The sequence below is a fragment of the Trametes versicolor genome (assembly GCF_000271585.1).
Source record: "Trametes versicolor FP-101664 SS1 unplaced genomic scaffold TRAVEscaffold_8, whole genome shotgun sequence".
In the NCBI taxonomy this organism is placed as follows: domain Eukaryota; kingdom Fungi; phylum Basidiomycota; class Agaricomycetes; order Polyporales; family Polyporaceae; genus Trametes; species Trametes versicolor.
The window spans coordinates 549,155-570,706 of NW_007360328.1; the positions used below are offsets into that span (position 1 = coordinate 549,155).

Genomic DNA, 21,552 nt, shown 5'->3' on the forward strand with positions numbered 1-21,552 from the left:
GCTAGGAAAACATGTACAAACAACGCCAGGCTTGGCGGCAATTGGCGCCACAGTGGCTGGCACTCGCACATCGGCGCCCCCTCGCCGCGCCGCTCATCCAGTGACGTCCGCCAGCCGCCACGGTGGTCTGGGCACGGTCGATGTGCACGTAGCAATGGGGGAGCTCAAACACAACCACGTCTCTAAAGTGTGCAAGAATCTAAGAACAGACATGGAATATAGCCTTAATTTTCATGCACAAGACGCTGAAGTAAAGGATCCGGGCTGAAGTTGGCATGCAGTTTGACATGCAGCGTGAAACACCACCTCACCGTCGACGTCGTCCGCCAGCCTATGACAGCGAGTATCGATCGTGACGCAGAATTGACACCAGCCGGCAAGTTGGGGGTCTAGGCCATTCCGTACGTGGAACAAATATTGAGGGGACAACATGACCCTGGCTCTCAGGAAACACGTTAGTGTGATCGTCCCCCCCCTCTATAGATCACACATCGTCTGCCTAGGGGAGACAAAGGAAACACACGCCGGGGTCGTACAGGGTATGTACTGGGATGGCGTCGGGCTTTACTGCTCGATACCGGACCAAGTTATGCGTATGTCAAATGGATTATGATGTTCATTGTGTTATCGCCATGTTTAGCGTGTACTATGAACATGATGCAACAAAGCGCCTTCTTTCAGTAAGGGTCAGTTTCGATGCAGGGGAGCCATCAGAGACTCGTCAACTTAACTGAGTCGGAAGTGGGGGGAAACGAGCTCGCTCAGACTCTGCACTCGACGTCCATAGACTGTACAAAATGACCAATAACACATTGTGAATCCAAGAGAACGTACAAAAGCACCAGTCTCCGTCGCTGCGATCAGGAGTCAGCATTTCATGCCTAAGCCAACGAGCGTGAAGACAGACTTACCGTTCTGAGTTCTCCCCATTCAGAGATAGACGTTTACACTCCATAGGACGGCGGGAGATCAAGCTGCGCCATCCCCGTGTACTGCTGCTGATCGCCCAGCTCCGCCCGCAACGTCGCCATCTCCCTTCGAAATGCCGCGAGCTCGCCCGCTAAGCTTCGCTCTGTGTCGGATGGGGTGTCCACCGCCGGGTGCGCGGCGCCACGCATCGCACGGAGGTTCGCGACTTGCGCCTGCAGCGCCTGGATTTGCAGCGCCAGCTCGACCGTGCGCGAACTACTGGCGTTTGTGTGCGGCGGTGCGATGCTCGACTCGTAGGTGGACACCGAGCGCGTGGCGATTGAGGGCGCAAAGGGAGCGGTCCTAGCAGCACTGGCGGTATGGATCGTCTCTGTCGGAAATGGCTTGATCGTCAGTTGTAATGCTCGGTGTCAAGTAAGCAGCGATGGTGCATCTCACCAGCGAAGTTGTCCTTTATCAAAAGGTCAAGGAACTTCTCGGATGAACCATCCATTGACCTTGACTCCTCTGAAGCAATGTAGGGGGTGATCGCAAAGTCAGAGTTCTCTGCATCCCGCTGCGAGGCTTGCGTACGGGGTGACCCGCCCCGTGAGGGCAGCTGCTGCTGGTCACGAGAGCGCCGGCGGCGGTACAGTAGGCAGAGCGACAGTACGGCCACTACACCGAGCACTAGAAACCCTCCTACAGCGCCGCCTATAATAGCCCCGACGCTCGTCGATGCCTGCAATGCCTGGGTCAGTTACTGCTAATGGGCCTGTCCACACATCAGCAACTGTGGCGGCGACTTACCTCTGGAGACGGCTGTGGCGATGCCGATGTTAGGGACGACGACGATGTTGGCGATGGCAGCGATGTTGTCGGTCCTTGAGAGGAAAATTCCACATTGTCTTCCACTGTATAGATGACGTAGTCGAAGAGATATAGGATGCTTTGGGCACCTGATGCTTCAGCGCGAAGAGAATGCGGTGTGTTTGACAAAGATGTATTCTTATAGACCAGCGCATTGTAGATGACCTCGGTCGTGTCATCGCGGTCATGGGTGAACGTGCCGACTTGATCCCCGTCGAGATAGAAGTGAAGCATTGTGAGGGATGTCTGAGGACCGGCCACGATATTGACGAGTATGTTATACATATAGACGGCGGTGCCCGTGAAGTCGATCTGGACGCTCATGTTGGCATCGGTTTGCCCGTAGTGCGTCGTGTCATGCCACGTCCCGTCGAAAACCCGGCCTGGGTCGATGAGAGCACTAGGTTTGACGGCGCAGGTGGCACATGTTTGGCCGATGTTCCACCTATCGTTGGGGAGATAGGTCGGAATGAAGCCGGTGACAGGATCGCCCTTTTGGTCGTCGATTGTACGATTAGATGAACTTTGACCAAGGCTAGATGTGGCATAGTAGAGCAGCAGGGGTGCCGGCCATATTCTGGCAGTGTTCCAGAACATGCGGAGACCTAGATCACGTTTGTATCTGTAGGGTGGAGAAGGTGACGGGTGGAGGAGGGAGAGGCAAGGGCATGATGGTAGACTTCACATAAGGAGGGCGAAATAGACAGTCCGAGTCCGATCTGACTGAGCTGATACGCACAGCGTAGGTTCATAAGGGCGTCGATTTGGTCCCGAACTGTCAAACACTTCCAGTGGCTCTGCGCTGGCGATACAGTCATGATGGAGGGCATGAAGTGTTGTCCAGCCAGTCAGCCTATTGCAACGAACGAACTCGGGCTTGAGAGAAACAGAATTTGCACATACTAAGCTTGGAGATCGTAGGATAGCATAGATATCCCACGATGTTACCACGCAAGGCACTCAAGCGTCGTGGTGCATGGAAGGGAAACGTGAGCGTCAGCTTCGTTGGCGTACTATAGCTGTCCGTGTAATTATAAGTATATCGTTCGGATCGATGTTTGATATCAGTCGAGTGCGCACCTCCCTGAGCGGCCATATGGCAAAGGCCTTGAATGACATGATTGCAGTGCTGGCTTGTAAAACACGCCGTCGTTACAGCGACCAGGGACCCGGGGCTCTGCCTTACAGTCGAGTCTATGACATATGATGGGCAAGATTACCTATATGCCACATACGCTGATATATATCTGCATGCTGTCACACTCATTCTGCTGCTCTGGAACCTTATCTAGACAAGAGCGCTACGACTCTTGTCGCAACAGCTATACCTATAGAAGATGAATAAATATCATGCGACACATACCAGCTATGATCAACAACGTACACGTGTGGCACTGAGCCAGTCGTCATGGAGGAGCGCGAGTGGGTCGCAGCGCCCTTTGTACATGTGGGAGCTAGGTATGAGCGCGACGTGTGGCGTCGGCTCGTACCGATATGTTTGAAGCGCCTCCTCCAAAGCTGCCGCGGCCGCCTCCTTCGAATTGCTGCAACACACAATCTCGAGCTTCTCCAGCCCCCGGGCGTCCTCGACGCACCCGAGCTGCTGCAGCGCGCCGAGGCCCACCGGCTTCGAGAAGAAGCGGCGCACGCGACGGATGCTCGGGGAGCGCACGATCTGCCGCAGCTCGTCCTCGGTCATGTACGTGTCCATCGTGAGGAACTCGCGCGCGCTCGGCGCGCACGGGAGGTACCGCCAGTCCGCCTTGCCGTGCACGGGCCCGATCCAGAGCGCGCGCACGCCGCGCGGGATGTCGAGCGCGAGGCGCGGCCACGACTTCTGGTGGACGTTCATGATCGCGAGCGCGTGGAGAGACTGGCAGAGGGCGAGGATCGCGCAGATGCGCGGAACGGGCCAGGCGAGGGAGTTGTAGGAGAGGTCGGCTTGGTCGATGCTGCTGGTCGGTCCAATCCAGAGCTTGCGCATGAGGGCGGAAGGTTTGAGTTCGATCAGGGGGGCGTTGCTAGCGCTCGGCCTCGTGCCGGTGATGGAGGCGGCGAAACGCTCGATAGCGGCCGAGGAAGAGAGGACGACGGTGTGGTAGAGGATGGGAAGGAGCCAGTACTGCGCAGTGTGGCACACGAGGCATAGCTTCGCGCCCTCGGACTTGTCATAGGCGGCGGAAGTTTCGAAAACTAGGGTGCTTCAGTATGATGCGTAGTACACGCAAAGAAGGAGCTGTACCCTGTTGGAGTGTACACGTTATATTGACAGACAGGGAAGCAAGACCAGACCACGTACGGTTTGTATGACTTCCATGGGGAGGACATGCTGCGTTGACGTCATTGTAGGGGTGGATGTGTGGGCGTCGAGAGGGGGGGTTCATCGCTATCCTGCATGCTAGAAGGTCAGATTATAAGCCACCATGCATATGGGCGTTCGATGCCACGCCTCGAACGTTGCGGTTGAACGGAAGCATAAGGCATGCTCCTTGGAGCGGTGAAGGCCCATGTTCCGTCGCCGGACAGCGTTCCTTGGCGTCCCAAGGTCCATATCATCGATCTCGGAGACGTTGTGGGTCCTCTGAGACAAGTGGGACGCCCGAAGTCGACGGATCTTAGAAAGGTTAGTTCTGATGCCCCTTGAGAGTTCTTGCGTACGCCTCCAAACCGTAAGAGGCCCACGAGATTCAAATATGCCGTATGAGCGATACGATCCTGGCTTCTACGCCGCTACACGCCATAAGGGGACCCTGAAGCACGATGTGTTCTCGGCGCAAGTTGGCTGTCAATCCGGACAAATCAGCTCGATTGCGCACGAGAACCGCCCAGAACGTAGCATACCATAGTCGCATCTCGCATGCTTGGAGCGTTAAGTGGACATACGCATATCGCATTCTTGGCGCATTGAGCTGGTACAGCGGCTGCGAAGGAAGTTGAAGGCATGCAGGTATATTTTGGCGTACATTAGAGGTAATCTGACACGACTACATACGCGATGAAGGACTGTAAGGCACCTCGTAAGGCCAACACTTCGTGATAAAGCGAAGACGGCCGAAATAATGCCTTGAACAAATACTCTTCCCTTCATTAGCAACTCCCGACCCGATGGAAATGGTAGTCGAGCTGGGAGTGAATAGCAAGGGAGTGTAGATCGCAGTCAGAGTGGCGCACAAGAAGTACTTCGTCCTGATTATAGACGTAGAGGATCACACGAAGATACATATATAGAGGAGGAGGGAGGAAGAAAAGCGACTGCGCGCGTGGAGAAATTTGTGGAATATATCCTGAGCGGTGTTTAGGGCAGGCCGGCGCCAATAGGGGAGAGAGTGAATTCGATAGCGACACTTGGGGCACCTTCACTTGTTGCGGTATAGCTGACAATATCTATGTCCATTCGCTACGCCCTCATATACTCTTTATATGAACAGTACGACTAAGTAGCAGCCATAATTACAGCTGTGCGATACGCTCGAGATTGGGACGCGGCCGCCTCCCTGCCTGCGGCGCCGGGCGCTTGAGATCCCCCGTATACGCGGCCTCGCGCATCCAGCTCTCGACCGTGCGCGCGCCCGGGTGCACGCGCCGGATCCACGCCAGGTCGCGCGTGATGATATCGTCGCGGTACATCCGCGCGATGCGCGAGTACATCTCCTTGTACGACACGGTCGTGTCCGGCGCGGCCGGCCGCGCGATGTCCTCCTGGTTGAACAGCGCGAAGTACTCCTCGATCGAGAGCGCGAGGCTGACGGCCTTCTTGCCCGTCACCTTCGTGAACGTCGCGGCGAGCTCGTCCCAGGTCACCATGTCCGACGCGGTCTCGAGCTCCTGCGCGGATGTCTCCGTGCGGTGGTCGAAGATGTATCGCGCGAAGAAGCCGAGGTCGGCGAGCGCGATCATCGGGACGTGGCCCTGCCCGAACGGGCTGGCGAACACGTACGTGCCGTCGGGGCGGACACGCAGCGGCCCGTATATACCCTGTGAGACAGCCCGTCGGAGTGAGCACGGTGGTGGGACATGCTGTCTTTGGCGTAAAACGCACCGTCTGGAGCATGTCCATGTAGGGAGCGGTGCTCAGGATGGTCCAGGACATGTTGTCGTCGCTGACGACAGACGGCTGGGCGCGCATCCAGTCGCCCACGCGGGCCTTGCCGGTGTAGTGCGCGGGGGCGTACTGAGGATCGTAGTTGGTCTTCTGCTCAGACCGCGTGTCAGTGAGAGTCGGATCGGCGCGAAGACCGAGGGGCCACAGACCTTGTTCACGTTGTCGGCGCCGCTCCAGACGTAGTGCCTCACGGTCTTGACTTGTTTCGCGAGCTCGAAGATGCGGATGCCGCAGAAGGTTTCTTTCTGTTCGCCGATGGTGAAGCTGTCCGTGTTGATGTACGCGCCGTACACGCCCTCCAACGCCGCGGCGACGGTGTCGAGGTCATTGGTGGAACCTATATGCTCCTGCTCTTTAGCATGCGGGCGGTGGCATTGAGAGAGTAGTATAGGACCTACCCTTGACGACTTCGATGCCCCGGCTGGCTAACTCCTCAGCACGCTGGCTTTGCGGGTCCCGAGTCAAGGCGCGGATGGCGTATGGAGAGGGAGAACCGTCTGCGAGAGGTTGGAGAAGTGCATCGATGACGGCGCCACCTTGTACTCCGGTAGCTCCGATAACGAGGATGATCTTCTTGGAGGTCGACATCTGCGAGGAGGAAGGTTCTTGTAATGTTGCATCGGGGTGCCGTCAAGGAGGCTTATATGCGTCGGCCACCTTCATACGCTCTTCGCGAGTTCGGTTGCCCCCTCTACAAATGGTGGTGGGCGTCGACTATTGGCTGGTCGTGCATCTCTGGTCGTGCATCCATGAGGATATTGGGAAACTCCGCGCCCGACGCGCGCGGGCGCTGCGCGAGCTGCCCTCCTTTGACAAGCGTCGCCCTCTGGATCGTATGTGCTGCCAAACTGCACACTATGATCATACTCCAGACCAGCTCAGACAGGATGCCAAGCGGATCAGCCGCCCACCAAAGCCGGCAGATTCGGAGTAACCCCTCGCCAGATTCCTGTCGGCGTATTGGAAAGCTTGTTCCGAGCCTGCGAGACCTGTGTGCAGTAGCTGACAAAAACACCGAGAGTCCGGCACAAGCAGAGCACGGCCGGGTTTCAATCAAGTTGCATATAGCGACGGGCGACGGGAGCGGACGGGATGACGGGAAGCATCGTGGACGGAGTAAAAGTCGGCCAGAGCTTGAGTTTGTTGAAATACGGTGATGTTGAGTCTACTTAGTACGCATAGCACCTGTCGTATACGGCCTATCGGACTTTCATTCGAGTTCTTACACTACCTACCTATCACTTCAAACTCCGCAACACCTCCTACGCACGGCCGTGCCACGTCTTTCTTTCCTCAGTCGTTCTATCGCCCGACGGACCGACTGAGGTATGTTCATGCTCCATACTACGATACTCATACAGCCCACTCACTCTGTACTTACAGCTCCCGCTCACCCGCGTCTGCTATCAGAGTTCCCATTCCGGAACACTCTAGTTATCTGGCCCCAAAGCACTAGGGAATGCTCAAGAGTAAGTAATGGCGCATGGGGTCGCTGTAGGATTGATGTTGCGTTGCAACTCTGAGAGTGCAATGTCTTCGATAACTAGTCGCCATGGTTGTCGGGTTCAGTACACTGCGCCGGCGGAGAGCTCATCGCGCCAGCGGCGCGGTCTCGTTCGAGGACGATCTCCTCAACCCTGGGGGTGGGCGCTTTGTCGAGTTCGTTTAATGAACAGCCTGACTCGGATGTATACGACACACCAGATGACAGCGGTCTGTGAGCGCGAGGTCAGTAGTCAGCATTTATCACTCGCCAACCGCATGTTATAAATCATATCAGTCTCCCTGCAGGTACCGAGTTCAGGTTGAGAGCAGAGATAGGTATGCATTTTTCTTAGTTGTGTAGTCTCCATGATGATCATCTGCAGAAGCATGCACGACAGTTGGTGATGCACCGCACTCCAAACCACACAACTAGGTCAGGTTCGAGACTCGCGCGCGATCGGCAGCTAGTAACTGCCCCCTCCCGCGGATTTGGTCGCCATTCCGATGACCCCGTTCTTTGGGTTACCTCTCCGTCTCCTCTGCTTACTCCTGCAAGCGACAACGGCTGGGGGCACCCTCGTCAATCGCACCATCGACGACCAGGGCGGCGATAACGTGACTGGTGCGCTGCCCACCTATCTTCCCAGCACATGGAACGACGGGCAAACGTGCTTCGGATGTCATCTTCATCCCGGCATCATCGAACCCAGCCAAGCCTTCAACAGGACCTGGAGCGATAATACCTATCGAGTCGGAAGCCCAGCCCTGGTTGTCCAGGTTGGATTTACCGGGTCCGCGGTCTATGTTTACAACATTGTCGTGGACAGCATCGTCGCCGATACGGACACTCTCGTGAATCTCACGTTCCTCCTCGACGACGAGGCGGTGGGCGCGTATTACCACGAGCCAATCAGCGATCCGCCCGGTTCTGTACCGCAAGTCTCGTACCATGTGCTGGTGTACAGCAACTCCTCTCTTCCCCATGGAGAGCACGCGCTCCAGATGGTCTCGTCCGGCAGCAAAGCAACTAGCGTACTCTTTGACTACGTTGTATACACGACTGAGGATGATCCTCAGCCGCAGGCTGCCCAATCCTCCCCGACAACGCAATCACCGGAAACAGCTGTGGTGTCTTCCGATCTACCCCGGTCCACATCCACACACCTCGCACCCTCCGCCTCAGATACCGCTCAGAGCTCAAGTTCGCAACACGCTCATACGATCAACACGGCTGCCATCGCAGGCGCTGTGGTCGGCGGTATCGGGTTGATCCTACTGGTACCGTTATCCTTTCTCATCCGGCGCCACTGTATTAGGAAGGGACGAGGCAGGATACGCTCTCCGAGCGGTCTCTTCTCAAGGAGTGTGAGATACAGCAGCAGCAGCTACGAAACTGTGGCGCCCTACAACGTGATCGCACTCGCACCATCGAGAGAGACTAGGAAACTCGCCCTCGAACAACACGGTGAGCGTTCATTTCCTGCCAGTCCGTGTTTTGCGACATCTTGACGCTCATGAGGGCGCTCAGGCGGAACTTCACCATCCGGCTCTCCCCCGTCTAACCAGAACATCCCCAGTGTGCCCACCGCAGACGCCGTGGGTGCCGAGAACGAGCGGATCGCCCGCCTGGTGCAGCAGATCGAGACGCTGCAGGCACAAGTCCTCGAGCTCCGCGCCTCCCAAAACGCCGTCGACCGGAGGCCGTCTGATGCAGAGCAGGGCTTGTCGTCTTTGCTTGCAGCGCTGCGGAACGAAGTGTCAGGGCTGCGGGCGGAGCTCGGGGAGCAGCAGCTCGTAGCGTACCCGGGTCCGCAGGAAGGCCCGCCGTCGTATCGAGGATGAACAGGACCTTCCGGCACTCGGCGCGTCTAGTTACGGTATGTATGTTACGTATCCACAAGGTGATTCTAACGCGCAGCCGAGCTGACCTGGTTGGCTCCCTAGGCAGCATCCTTACTGTTTCTAAATTGATTCTCAAACTATCCCGATCGGACGCTCAGACGAAAGCTCAATTCCTTCGGAGTCACATCACCTCGCCGCCGCCGTCGCCCGCTCACGATGCGGCGCACCACTCTTCGGGGCTGCCCGCGTGTACACAGGACGAGCGCATCACCCAGACCATGCGGCATATGCAAGAGCTCCAGGAGCAGACGAACGAGCTACGCGCCGCCTGCGGTAGTACTTACAGCCAGCTGGATACCTCGCCAGCTAACGCACCTGCTCAAACCGTGAACCAAGGCCCGTCCGCGATGCTCGCGGCGCTCCAGCAAGATATGCTTGGGCTTCGGGAGGGGATTCGAAGCGAGCAGCATAATCTTAGGCTTCACTTACTGCCGGAACTCCCACCACCTTCATATCTCTCGTAACTTTGAGGGGCTGTCCTTATAAACCTGCGAGATCGTTACTTTCACTATGCGACCGTGCGCCGTTTCTTGACTTCTTAGCTGAGATGGACGCCGCACAACCAGTCCCGCCCGCCTGGATCTACTACTAATCTTGATTTCCGCTTTATTCTGCGGCCTTCCATCAAACCGGTATGACGCTTGCCACAGTGTTCCACACCACGATGGTTCCCACCACATGGAGCCAGCCTTATCTCGTGGGTGGCAATATTCAATCGTCGCTCACAAATCACACTGCAAAGTTCAAACGCCGGCCGCCCTGGTCCCCCTTGAACTCAACCATGGCCACTTCGGACTCTTTACACGCGCAAGAACACGCAACGCGGCTCCGATAGAAGATCACAGCAATCACCGGCACGCAAAGGTTCCGGGCGGGCGCTGCGCCCGAAGACACAGCATATTCAAAATGGGTCCTTGCGCCGAGACAACCCCATGCTGCTCTGCCCCGACCTGAACATGGGACCCCTCGGTTTCTTTTGAGCGCACACAGAGGCTATCTTGTCGCTCGTCTGGTGGTGATGCCCCGAACTGTCCCCTCCCGCTGATTCTGCGATCCTACCTCGACCATCGGGACCGGCCTCAAGCCTCGCTTCCCATGAACCCCGCCGCCCACCTTAGCGCCACGGAGATACTCGACCAGGTCCTATGGCGCGACACCGAGCGGATATTTGCGGCGCTGTCGCAGGCGCAGGGCGCCGCGAGGAGCTCTGGTGCGTCCCCGGTCGTCCACGGCTAGTAAGCCCTCATCTCATCTCGCTGGGAAGTCGCGGCGCTCGCGATGTTGACGTGGGATATCTTGACGACTATGGACGAAGAGGTGCGTGTCCACAATGTGACAGATCTGTCAAATGAGTCTAAACCGACGGTGCCCGCAGGTCAAGCTGATCTGGCCGTGCGTAGCAAGCAGTCCGTCCCGTGGGGTTGGACACGTACCTGATAGGCGCACCGCTGCAGATCCGAGTGGACGCTGCCGAAATCGTTGTATCTTTTTGCCCGATACTACTCACTGGTGTCCCTCACGTATGGCCGCTCTTACTGTCTACCAACGCCGAGTGGCATATTGACATATCTTGCCTGCCCAGCATCCAGAACGTCCGTGTCGCCGTGCCCTGCGTTCCATGGCTCATATTCCAGATCATGTCCACGTTCCTGGTCGAAGCTGCGGTGGAGGTGATTATTATCCTTCGAAGTGCGTACTCCTCCCCTCTGCCTCCGCTTTCGACGCCGGACTGATGCCCTGTGCAGTATATGCGGTCTATGCGGCCCAGCGAAAGGTCCTGCGCATAATGCTGCTGGGCCTTGCCGTGCAGCTCGCGATCATGATCGTCAGTTTAGGCTTGAGCATCAACAAGGTCCGGACCGGGTGGGACTGCAAGGCCGCGGATCTGCCCACAGAAATGGTTCTCTACAGGTTAGTGATGACGGCTTCTTCTCGTGTAGACCGTTCGATCTCTCATTAATTACCGCTCCTTCTGTAGCACCGCTTCGATCGTGTATGAATCCTTCCTCTTCGGCCTGATGATGTACGGGATTCTCCGGGGTGGGAAGGACGCGTTCTCGGAAACCACGCTTGTGAATGCCCTCGTGCGCGACGGGGCCGTTGCATTCATTGCCATATTCCGTGAGTTTTTTGAGTTATATTCCAGAGTTTCGAGCCGTACGCTAAGCCGAGGCTTGTAGTCGTCATGTCAATGAACACGATCCTATTCACCCTGGCGCCCTCGACTCTCGTCACGCTCGGCTTTCCGTAAGCAGCGCCTTCCCCCCAATTGCCGCTCTCCACAGACCATCGAGGCTAACGCCGGCCCCTCGTAGCTGGCTGCTCGCCGTCCTCGGATCTGCGGTATGTCCCTTGTTTCCCAGCCTGTACACTCTTGCTGACGGAGCAACACCTCGCAGGGCCCGCGCCTCATCGTGAAACTGCGTGCGCAGCACGCGAACAACATCGGCGGGCCGTCCTCGCTCGGGAATCTGCGCTTCAAAACCCCGTCGCACTTTTACTCCGCGCTCAACCTCGACGACCTCGAGGAGCCGTCGCGGGTGTCGATGCAGTATGGAGTCGGGGAGGAGGGCGAAGGGAGTGAGGGGGAGGAAAGCTCGGAGGACGAGGCGGAGGGTGAGCATGTTGCGCTAAACCCGAGGCGGCGCACGATCAGCGGGCAGCATGCGCTGAGCCCCAGCGAGGTCGAGGCGCAGACTCCGCCGTCGCCGCTGTCTCCGCCGATACCGCTACCGGGGTAGCAGGAGTCCCCTTCGCCTTTGATTTATTTGCTCATCCTGTCGATACCCACCATGTATCCTATCTCGTCGATGTATTGCCGTCCCTCACACTCCCTAAATGTTGGTCGAAGATGAGGGCAGCGGTACGAGCGTAAGTTTGAATGACCTCCATCACGTACGAGCCGTATCTATTATACAATACTTGCCAACGCACGGTAGCCGGCGACGACTCACTACGTGTGCCCATGCCCCGAGCTGAGGTCTCTTGTTTTGGAGTGAGATCCGACGAGAAAAGCGAGTTGTCTGGGGTCCCGGGAAGACTTAGACTATCAAGCACGGTGCGCGCTGCGATTGCTCATACATCCTGAGGACCCTCGCCTCTTACCACCATGAACGATACTTTCACTGTTCTGTACTTCCCCTTCTACCGCTCCGCCCGGACACTGGTGCATTTGGTACAGAGTGTCAATATACCCGAAGTTGGGCGCAATGTCGTTTAGATGTTCCAAAAAGTCTAATAACATTAGTGTACGTGGGCTATGCATATATCTACAATTCGTCATGACCGCGCTCGCCCTGGGCTGGCGGCGGTGGCACGTCGCCCGTCGTCTCCGTCTCCTCCGCCGCCGCGGTCTTCGCAGTGGTCGTACTGCTAGTGCTGCTCTTCTTCGGCGGCTTCGGCGCACGCTTCTTCACGAGCTTCTGCAGGTGGTTCTCGAGCACCTTCGCGCGCGCGCGCATCTCGCTCGACAGGATCACCGGGTCCTCGTTCATCTTCACGCTCTTCTGCCGCTCCACCCACTCGTTCAGCCACGTCTCGTGCTCCTTCAGCGTCTTCTCCAGCTCGTCCAGCTCCTCCTTCGTGTACTTGCCCACCGCGCCCGTCTCGAGCTCCCGCGTCAGGTTCGTCCGCGCCTCCGTGATGAACATGCGCGCGCTCCAGTTCCACATCTGGCTGTTGTTCAGCGCCTTCGGGAACTCCTCGATCTCCTTGTACCGGTGCACGATCGGGCGCTCCAGGCTCCTACGAGGGCGGTCAGCGTGTGCACGGCGAGCCAGCGAAAGGGTGCACGTACTCTAGTGCGGTGCGCTTGTCTATGTACTGGATCGTGTCTGCGTCGTCCCCGTAGTCCGCGAGCCACGCCAGCGTCTCGTCCGTCTTCTCCGCGAGCGCCTTCCGTTCCGCGCTCTGCGAGCACTTCACGAACGGCGACTCGCTCGACTCGTCCGAGAGCAGGTCGCGCAGCTTGTACAGGTAGCCCTCGAGTGTGTTGCGTGCCTCCTCGCGCTTCCGCTTCGTGCCCTCCTCGGCGTCGACCGCGAGCAGCTTGTCACGCCCCGCGCGCTTCTGCTTGACGGACATCGGCGCGATCGTCGGGAACTTGACCTCGATCTCGAGCGCGATGGGTTCCTTGGGCTTCACGGCGGTGGCTGACGGTTCTGCGGCCGACGAGGATGCCGACGGCGTCTCCGTTGCCTCCTCCTCCGCGGTACCGACATCGGCCGTGGTGGCGTCCACGGGTTGCGAGGACGATGAACCTTTGCCAAAGAAGTCCTTCAGTTTGCCTGCGCTCCACGCATGACGCAAACCGCACTACGTAGAGGAAAACATTACTTACCGGTGATCGACTCGTCCTTGAACTCGCCCGAGACGAAGGCGTCGCGCACGGAGGCGAAGCCAGACTCGGAGAGCATGACGGTCGCCTTGATGACGGGGTCCGTCGCGCCGGCCTCGGTGAGGTTCTGGATCGCCTCGCTCACGCCCACGATTTCGGCCTCGATGAACTCGGTAGGGAAGCCACTATTGCGGTGTGAGCGTTATGTGACGTATATCAAGGGATATCGACGCACGGTGCAGGAGGAGTCTTGTACGCGAGCTTCACGGCGAAGTCGTCCTGACGCTTGAACGTCAGCGTCTTCTTCGTGCCCGTCTTCGACCCGGAGGGGAACACGAGCGTGTTGATCGTGCGCGGACGCGCGCCCGGGGTCTTCGCCTCCGCCTGGTACGACACCTGAATGTCGTACGGGCCGATGTCAGCGATGCGGATGTCCTTTGTCTTGAACTGGCGGCTAAGCGCCGCGCCATGGAGCGCGGCACCGAGCACCGCAGCCTCATCGGCGTTAACGTTTTGCGCGATCTTATTTCTACATGGTGCGTTAGTCAAAATGGGTGGTCCAACAGGCATATAACTTACGCTCCGGCTGCAGCCTTCACGGCTTCCTGGATCATGGGTGTTCTTGAGCTTCCACCAGTGAGAATGACAGAGTTGATATCGTCCTGCGCTGCGTGAGTAGAACTCCTAGCGTACGTATATTGCAAGACATACCATGCGCAATCCTGCGTTCGAGAGCGCTTGCAACAGAGGGACTGCATAACGAAGCTTCAAGTCCTTGGACGCCGCTTCGAACTCTGCACGCGAGATCTTCGCCTTGTAGTCGATGTCGAACGCAAGGCTCTCGATCTGGTGGCATCCACGTTAATCTTTGCGACGCATGCAGGGCGAGAGCGGTACCTCACCGTCGCCATCGCCTCCGTGTTCGCGCTCAGGATAGCCTTGATCCGGCCAGCTTCCTTCCACAGCTTCGCCATCCCGCGCTTGTCCGTGGTTATATCCCGCTTGTACCGTTTCTGGAAGTCGGCGACCATGATGTCGCGCAGCCGCCTATCGAGCTCCGTTCCACCCGTCTGGCGGTCGTACCCAACACCCTGGATCGTGATCTGTGTGGCGTCCTTGGTCGTAGACTTGCTCTTCGGGTCGCTCTGGACAGAGGCGAACTGCACGACCGTCGCGCGGATAGAAGACGCACCGGCGTCGTAGATAACGTGGTACTCGGGCTCCGGGAACGAGCGCGTCATGGCGTAGTTGACCGCGACCGCGGCACCGTCGTTGATGAGCGCAAGCGTGCGAAGGCCCGCAATTTCGATCGCGTCCACAACGGCATCCCGCTCGAACTGGGTGTAGTAGGCCGGGACGGTCACGATCACGTCGTTGACCTTCTCTCCTGCGGTGCTCTCGGCAAGGTCGCGCACGTACGCGAACTGCATCGCAATGAGCTCCTCGACTGTCCACTCTGTCCCGTCTGAGCGACGAAGCCCGACGGTGCCGCGCTCGGTCTTGACCACGTCCGCCGTGGATATAGACGTGTAGAAGGAGACGGCATCCGATTCGTAGGGCGCGGCCTGCAGGAACTTGAGGGACGAGAACGAGTCCAACGGGAATCGACCGGCCTGTTCCAGTAAGTCAGCACGATGCCTTCAAGACAATATAGACGACCGATCGAGTCGAGGAAATTCGACAGCACTACTCCCATCTCCCTACAGTCCTCCAGGGACGAACCAAAGAGGTGCAATACATGACTTATCTCATCTTGCATCCCCCGATGCAAGAACTAGCGCACCTGCGCGGCGAGGCGATCGCTTGGAAAGGCAATGCACGCCTTAGCGAGTCCACCGATGAGTGGAGTGGGGACCAAAACAGTGACGGTGACTATCGCTGAGACAAACGACTCCCACTCAGACGATGCTCTGGGGATATCCCGTGTGTACAGCCGCCAGCCACATCGAAGACGTGTTGGTGTGGCTCACACTTTGGTACGTGTCCTGCAGTCGGACCACAAAACATCGTGATCGCGGCAAAAGAATACGTCGCGCGACCTGATCATATGGCTCCTCGGCACAGTGACTCTCACTGTTGCCACCCACTCTCAGTGGTTGGTCGCAGTGAGAGTCACTCTCACATATCTGGTATACTCGACTCGAGGAGTGCCCCATTCTTCGGACGCGTTTGATAACAGCATGCAGCGGCATACGCGATCGGCGGCCACCGAGCAGATTGTTGCGCATGTTGCATAATTTGTATGGCAATAGAGCAAAGCAGCAAGTCCGGGTAAGGCACCCGTTTCTAATTTCCTGCCATCCCCGAATATGCTTGCGAGACGATAGAACAGAACACTCACGATGTTAGCCGCGTCCTGTCCAAAGAGCCTGTCGTTCTTCTTCCATCCAACCGATGACTGAATTTTCCGTTTCGAGTCGCGGTTAAGCAACACGTCAAACGGTTGGCCGGGTTTCATGAGAGACGCCTTGATGAAGTCCGCGCCATAGTCGATAGCCAGGACGGAGCCAAGGACGGTTTCTGACCATAATGAGAACCAGAGGCAGAGAAAGAGAAAGAGCCGGGACATGGTGACGGTAGACGAATGTGCAGGCAGACGCGCCGGACCTGCTGTATTTATGAGTTACACGTCACCGCTACGTGTTGGCCTGGCCACGTGTCGATGCGGTGTTGTCCTGATTGGCTGCTCTTGGAGATAATACCCCGCTGCACTTCGCAAACCGCGCGGACACGTAGCGCAGCAGATAGAGCAGAGCAGAGAAGTAACCTTGGAGGAGATGGAGGTTCGAGACAAGGAGGAAATGCATAAGGTTTGCGAACTTGCGCCTGAAGAGCCCTCTGAAGGTGCTTGAACCTAACCCCACTTAAGGGTTCTAGGTATGGTAACCCTAATTTGCAAACATTGGCTCACCTAGATAACTCCTAAGCAGGCCAATTGTCTTCGCTGCCTTCAAGTGGTACATACGTACACGAGCAGCGAAGAGCGTGAGTATCTACGACGCTCAGCCCCGCTAAACAAACATTTGGAGCGGTTGGCAGTCCCGTTTTGCCTTGCAAAGTAACAGCAGAGTGGTACGACCGGCTACGTTCGTGCCAAAGGAACAGTTTCACGTATACTTTCCTCATATTACTGATTGCAGACTGGAGTTGACGCACTCTTGTTGCGATCGCTACCAGAGGCCAGAGGGGCTGACCCTGCCGTAGAACAGTTCGAAAGTGACTTTCGAGCCGATGTGTGGCGGAGAACCTGCATTCTCGATCGCCCTTCACGCGCACGTCGGGTCGACCCGCCGATCGATTCATCGTTGAGTGACCGAAGCTTCAACTTCTAGCATCGCTAGAAGAAAACAAGATCGTCAGCGAATATATAAGACAGCCCCACCTGGCCGCGGAAACTCACCGATTCCCCACACCCTCCAGCCCTCTTGTCCCCAACCAACGCGAGGCGACCTCCCCGTCCCCGTGCCCGAGCTCAGTCTCCCAGATATTAGCACTATCATAAGCAGGAGTGCGGCCACGGCTCCGCCGAACGCAGCAGCACTGGGCCTCGGGCGGCGCCTGGCGTCAAAATCAAAATCGTGCGCATCGTGCCGGTGGCGGGCGCGCGGAAATGGTTGACGCGATGCCCGCTGGGGATGAGGGGGAAACACGTGCGAACAGCCCTCACGCTTTGGGGCAAGCGGGCCTCAGCGGGCGCGGACGAGACCTTTACGTCTTGACGCGACCTCCTTCTCACCTCGTCCTCTCACCTCGTCCTCTCGTCTCCACGTCACGACCGACTGCGATGGTTGCGACGGAGCCCCAGCCAAGTCTGCGCCAGCGACGAAAGGAGCAGCGTACACCCTCGGACGAGACGATCACGAGCAATGTCGAGGAGGATCTGCCGAAGCGCGATGAGGTCGTGTGGGGAAAGACGCCTGGCGGAGAAGGTACGTGGCAGGTAGAAAGCATCGCAACAGGTTGCTGAACGCAGACTGCGGTGCTACAGTGTTCAGGGTGCCCACCACTCATGATGTCCTGACGCTATTCCACCCCGGATACCCTAAATCTCACATCGATCTGTTCAATCTCGCTCTGCTGGGTCTACAGATCGTCTTGTACTTGACCCTCTCTCGGACGGCCTCTCAGGTGTTCTTCCTGTTCTACTTCGCTTTCTGGAGGGCGGCGTACGATGTGGGACTTGGCTGGGTCCTCACGAAGCAGAGCAAGCGGAAATGGATTGTCAGAGAAGTCCAGCGGCTCGGGTGGCTTGACGAGAAGCGCAGGCCCGAAGTCAGGCAGTGGATTAAGAAGCAGCTGGCAGGCAAGATGGGCAAGGACTATTCATTCGATGTTCGTCGCACCCAGTGCACGCTATACTGCTCACACGACCGATTGAATACTAACTGCGGGCTATCAATAGGAACTTCCTCTGGAGTACAACACGTGGCTGCTATACCGACAGCTCGTGGATATCATCCTGCTTAAGTTCGTCAACTTCCGCACCACAGTTGCTATGAACTGGAGGACTGACGCAGGCACTGATCACATAGCGACTTCCTCGCGTACTGCATGTTCGCCTTCTCGTGCTTCCGAATCCCCGAGGGGCTCTCGATGACTGTGCACGTAATGAGGTACGAGACCGCTTCTGCTTCGGACTTACCAGCACTTCGGAGCCGTTGAACTCAAATTCCGTTTCAGGTGGATCGGCGGGATCGCATTGATCGCATTTAACCTTTGGGTGAAGACCGAGGCGCACAACGTCGTCAAGGATTACGGCTGGTACTGGGGCGACGTCTTTTTCCAGCGCGGCGCGCTCGTCTTCGATGGCGTCTTCGAGCTCGCTCCACACCCGATGTACTCAGTCGGTACGTGCCCCCTTTTCGCTGTGCTCGAGCAGATGCTCATCGAAAATATAGGCTATGCCGGTTATTACGGCCTCTCGCTTATCGTTGGAAGCTATGCCGTCCTCTTCGTTAGTCTCGCAGGGCACGCCGCCCAGTTCGGATTCCTCGTCTTCTTCGAAAACCCTCGTGAGCATATGCGTTTCACTCCTCGCCGCCAGTCATCTCAATGGCGTCTCGCTAGATATCGAACGCACATATGGTCAGCGCAAGCCTCTTGCGCAGCGGTCCCCTTTACTGCCGAAAGCCTCTCGCAAGCTGGAAGACGCCCCGGAAACTCGTGCGCGGCAGTCATCGGTCTCCTCTGTCGCATCCACAGAGTCTCCTACGCCCGCCGTTACCGAAGGAGATACCGCCACGGAGTCCGAGGAGGTGTACACCGAGACCGAGACCGAGCAGGAACTCGACCGCGCGTCCAGTATTAAGTCGAAACGCAACAGCCTCGGTCTCTCCGTTTCCTCCAGGGAGGACATTCCCCGGAAGCACGTGAAGCGCGTACAAGCGATGTCGACGCACGATCTCTTCCACCGCTACTTCCGGCAGGACACCGTCTTCTTGAACAACATCGACCTCTTCCGGTACGTCCCATGGCCCACAATGCCAGGTCCCTTGTTCTGATCCACGCCGGCCGCGCATATAGCTCGTCGGACTTCCAGCTTGTGCTCGTGATGGCGTACGCAGCCACGCTCGTCTTCGTGCCCTCCCTCTCCTCTTCGGGCGGCGCGCTGGCACTGCACGGCGTTCACGCGCTCGTCTGGTGCCTCTTCCATTCGTTCGGGCTCGGGCTCGTCCTCCGCGCTCAGTCACAGAGCAAGTTCCTCGTCCGGCACTACCTCAAGCACTATCATTACCCGCAGGGTGATCGCGGCGAAGGCGCGGTGCAGGAGGCGTTCCGGAACTGGAAGGCGATTTACAACCTGAGCATGACGATGACGTATGGTGAGTGCAGAGATGCGGGTGCGAGCAGACGGCATACTGACAGCGAGGACAGTGTCGTTCGTCGGATTGGCGTGGAAGACGTACACGGTTCCTCAACAGTGGACTGCCGGGAATGAGCTCCTGCGCCACACGCTCGGTGTCGTGAGTGCTTGTTTTCTCGTCATATATCTACTCGTGTCCTGAACCTCGATGGAATAGATCATGATCGGGCTGCACATCTGGTCTACGCTGGAGTCCTACGAGGTGCTCGGGTTGTTTGGTACGTGATCAATCATACCAAAACAAGTCTACAGTGTATCATGTTGTAAACCGTTCTTCAGGCTGGTTCTTTGGAGACTTCTTCATCGAGGACTTCCCCTCGCACCTCGAGTACACTGGAATCTACCGGTACGCGAGCCTTTCCCGCGTATACCCATGACCGAATCTCTGATTCTTGTCCAGCTACTTGAACAACCCGGAGGTTATCAGTGGAGCCGCATTCTTCGGCCTCGCGCTGATTAGCGGAAGCAAGCTCGTGTTCGCGCTCGCCGTCGTCCGCCTCCTCTCGCAGTGGTGGTTCCTTAGCAAGGTCGAGAAGTGTGACCCCTCCATTTTCTCCCACTCGACGTAGTCACTAACTGGGCTTGCAGCCCGCACATGCGGAAGCTCTACGGCGATTCGATCCGGAGCGACGCAGGCTTCGTGAAGGTGATCAAGAAGGTCGCACAGAAGAACGCGCGCCTGCTCGAATCCCGCGCAGGCCGGCACGCGCCGGAGATCAAGCGCGTTGCACGCGAGGTCAAGGGCACGTTCGACAAGGTATATGAAGAAACGGCCGAGGTCGTTGAGGAGTTCCTCGCAAAGTGTGAGTTTCGACGTGCCATCGCGTACACCCACGTTGGCTGACGGACACACCAGCACGGCCGAAGATTTCGGGCGTGATGCAGGACACGAAGGTGATGCTGCAACAGTCGCGCGAGCGGCTCGTCATCTCGCGCGTCGCCAGTGACCTCTCTGCATACGACACGAAGAAGTACAACGTCTCGCTCGTCCCCAGTGCGGACGGCACGGACCGCTTCCACCTCGGCGAGCCCATCCGCGTGAAGTGGCGCGCACCCCTTCGCCACTCGCGCAAAGACTGGATCGGCATCTACCGCGTCGGCGCGAACCAGTCGAACCTCGTCACGAAGACGTCTTCGCTAGGGATGTGGGTGCCCGTGCACGATGACGAATGGGACGGCGACATCCCGTTGAGTCTGCACGCGCCGAAGACGGCAGAGCCCGGGTCGCCCACCGTCGAGGAGGGCGAGGTCGTGTTCCGCAGCGGTACGATCCCCTGGCGCACGGGTCGCTACGAGGTGCGCTACCACCATGACGGCAAGTACAACGTCATGGGCCTCGATGGGCCGTTTGAGGTCGTCGGTGAGTCCTCGCGCTCGTTTCTTCGCTCAGAGCTGGACTGAAGCATACCCTGGTACACAGTGGACCGGCCAAGCAAGCTCAATTTCGCGAGCGTGCGCGAGACGCTCATGCACATCGTCCCGCTCTGTCTCGACATGGACCCCTCGCTCATCCCCCAATCTTGCAAACCCCAAGACGCGCACACGAACAACGGCCCAGCGGAGGACGAGGAGCGCGCGGCCGAGGCCGAGACGGATGGGCGCGACCCGGACGACTTCCGCTTCTGGTCAGAGCGGCAGGCCAAGCGGATCTCGCTTGCGGTCGAGCAGGCGTTTGACGTCGAGCTCACGCCCGAGCTGATCGTCGCGGACGCGAACCTCTCCGCGCTCGCACATCGCATCCTCGTCTCGAAGGAGCTCCTCTCCGACTGAGACCTACGACTAACGATACGCACGAACACACGACTCACGGCTTTCACAATCCTCTCGCGGGGTAGAGCGTAGAGCGGGGCGCTGCACGCGGCGTCCTGCATTTTAGATATTATAGGCAATACGGAGGGGATATACCCAGCCCCGGGCGGGCGCGTGTAGTGTATCGTCGCCGACTCCCACCTATTGGAAAGTAGCGTAGATATGGCTCGCACGTAATGGAGATAGTACATTCGTACAGATGCCCTCATCTTCGACCAGCAACCGATAAACGGACAAGGTCAACCCCCTCCAACGCCACTCTCGACGACCGCCTAG

At 57.8% G+C, this 21,552-nt stretch overlaps 7 protein-coding genes across 7 annotated transcripts; 3 read left to right on the forward strand and 4 right to left on the reverse strand.

Moving 5' to 3' along the window:
- Positions 1-944: 944 nt before the first annotated feature.
- TRAVEDRAFT_49259 (uncharacterized protein) lies at positions 945-2,376 on the reverse strand (the record flags this gene model as incomplete). The annotated part of the gene is made up of 3 exons (XM_008042002.1): positions 945-1,300; positions 1,369-1,651; positions 1,720-2,376. The coding sequence occupies 3 exons, from the start codon at positions 2,374-2,376 to the stop codon at positions 945-947; spliced, it is 1,296 nt and encodes a 431-aa protein (XP_008040193.1).
- Positions 2,377-2,915: 539 nt separating this feature from the next.
- TRAVEDRAFT_29997 (uncharacterized protein) lies at positions 2,916-4,102 on the reverse strand. The gene is made up of 3 exons (XM_008041881.1): positions 4,079-4,102; positions 3,164-3,973; positions 2,916-3,107 (listed from the first exon to the last, which is right to left on the reverse strand). Exons 2-3 carry the CDS (start codon positions 3,761-3,763, stop codon positions 3,102-3,104), a joined length of 606 nt encoding a protein of 201 aa, XP_008040072.1. The 5' UTR covers positions 3,764-3,973; positions 4,079-4,102; the 3' UTR covers positions 2,916-3,101.
- A 1,088-nt stretch (positions 4,103-5,190) lies between these two features.
- On the reverse strand, positions 5,191-6,686 carry TRAVEDRAFT_29998 (nmrA-family protein). Its single transcript, XM_008041882.1, has 4 exons — positions 6,280-6,686; positions 6,031-6,218; positions 5,819-5,971; positions 5,191-5,754 (listed from the first exon to the last, which is right to left on the reverse strand). The coding sequence occupies exons 1-4, from the start codon at positions 6,467-6,469 to the stop codon at positions 5,230-5,232; spliced, it is 1,056 nt and encodes a 351-aa protein (XP_008040073.1). The 5' UTR covers positions 6,470-6,686; the 3' UTR covers positions 5,191-5,229.
- Positions 6,687-7,948: 1,262 nt separating this feature from the next.
- TRAVEDRAFT_84578 (uncharacterized protein) lies at positions 7,949-8,425 on the forward strand (the record flags this gene model as incomplete). Its single annotated transcript, XM_008042300.1, has 1 exon — positions 7,949-8,425. A coding segment is annotated over one exon (477 nt), but the record flags the coding sequence as incomplete, so codon positions are not given.
- Positions 8,426-10,363: 1,938 nt separating this feature from the next.
- Positions 10,364-12,009, forward strand: TRAVEDRAFT_21615 (uncharacterized protein; the record flags this gene model as incomplete). Its single annotated transcript, XM_008041824.1, has 9 exons — positions 10,364-10,478; positions 10,533-10,585; positions 10,644-10,660; positions 10,851-10,957; positions 11,014-11,179; positions 11,247-11,352; positions 11,415-11,515; positions 11,584-11,611; positions 11,668-12,009. The coding sequence occupies 9 exons, from the start codon at positions 10,364-10,366 to the stop codon at positions 12,007-12,009; spliced, it is 1,035 nt and encodes a 344-aa protein (XP_008040015.1).
- Positions 12,010-12,537: 528 nt separating this feature from the next.
- Positions 12,538-16,173, reverse strand: TRAVEDRAFT_128065 (actin-like ATPase domain-containing protein; the record flags this gene model as incomplete). Its single annotated transcript, XM_008042301.1, has 9 exons — positions 12,538-13,012; positions 13,065-13,468; positions 13,508-13,554; positions 13,608-13,789; positions 13,840-14,133; positions 14,184-14,266; positions 14,316-14,450; positions 14,507-15,217; positions 15,946-16,173. 9 exons carry the CDS (start codon positions 16,171-16,173, stop codon positions 12,538-12,540), a joined length of 2,559 nt encoding a protein of 852 aa, XP_008040492.1.
- Positions 16,174-17,353: 1,180 nt separating this feature from the next.
- Positions 17,354-21,480, forward strand: TRAVEDRAFT_59550 (phosphatidylethanolamine N-methyltransferase). Its single transcript, XM_008042302.1, has 15 exons — positions 17,354-17,533; positions 17,593-17,936; positions 18,007-18,071; positions 18,137-18,217; positions 18,285-18,451; positions 18,503-18,616; positions 18,672-19,065; positions 19,128-19,426; positions 19,479-19,567; positions 19,625-19,685; positions 19,747-19,813; positions 19,868-20,002; positions 20,056-20,270; positions 20,324-20,827; positions 20,888-21,480. The coding sequence occupies exons 1-15, from the start codon at positions 17,389-17,391 to the stop codon at positions 21,235-21,237; spliced, it is 3,030 nt and encodes a 1,009-aa protein (XP_008040493.1). The 5' UTR covers positions 17,354-17,388; the 3' UTR covers positions 21,238-21,480.
- Positions 21,481-21,552: the final 72 nt, after the last annotated feature.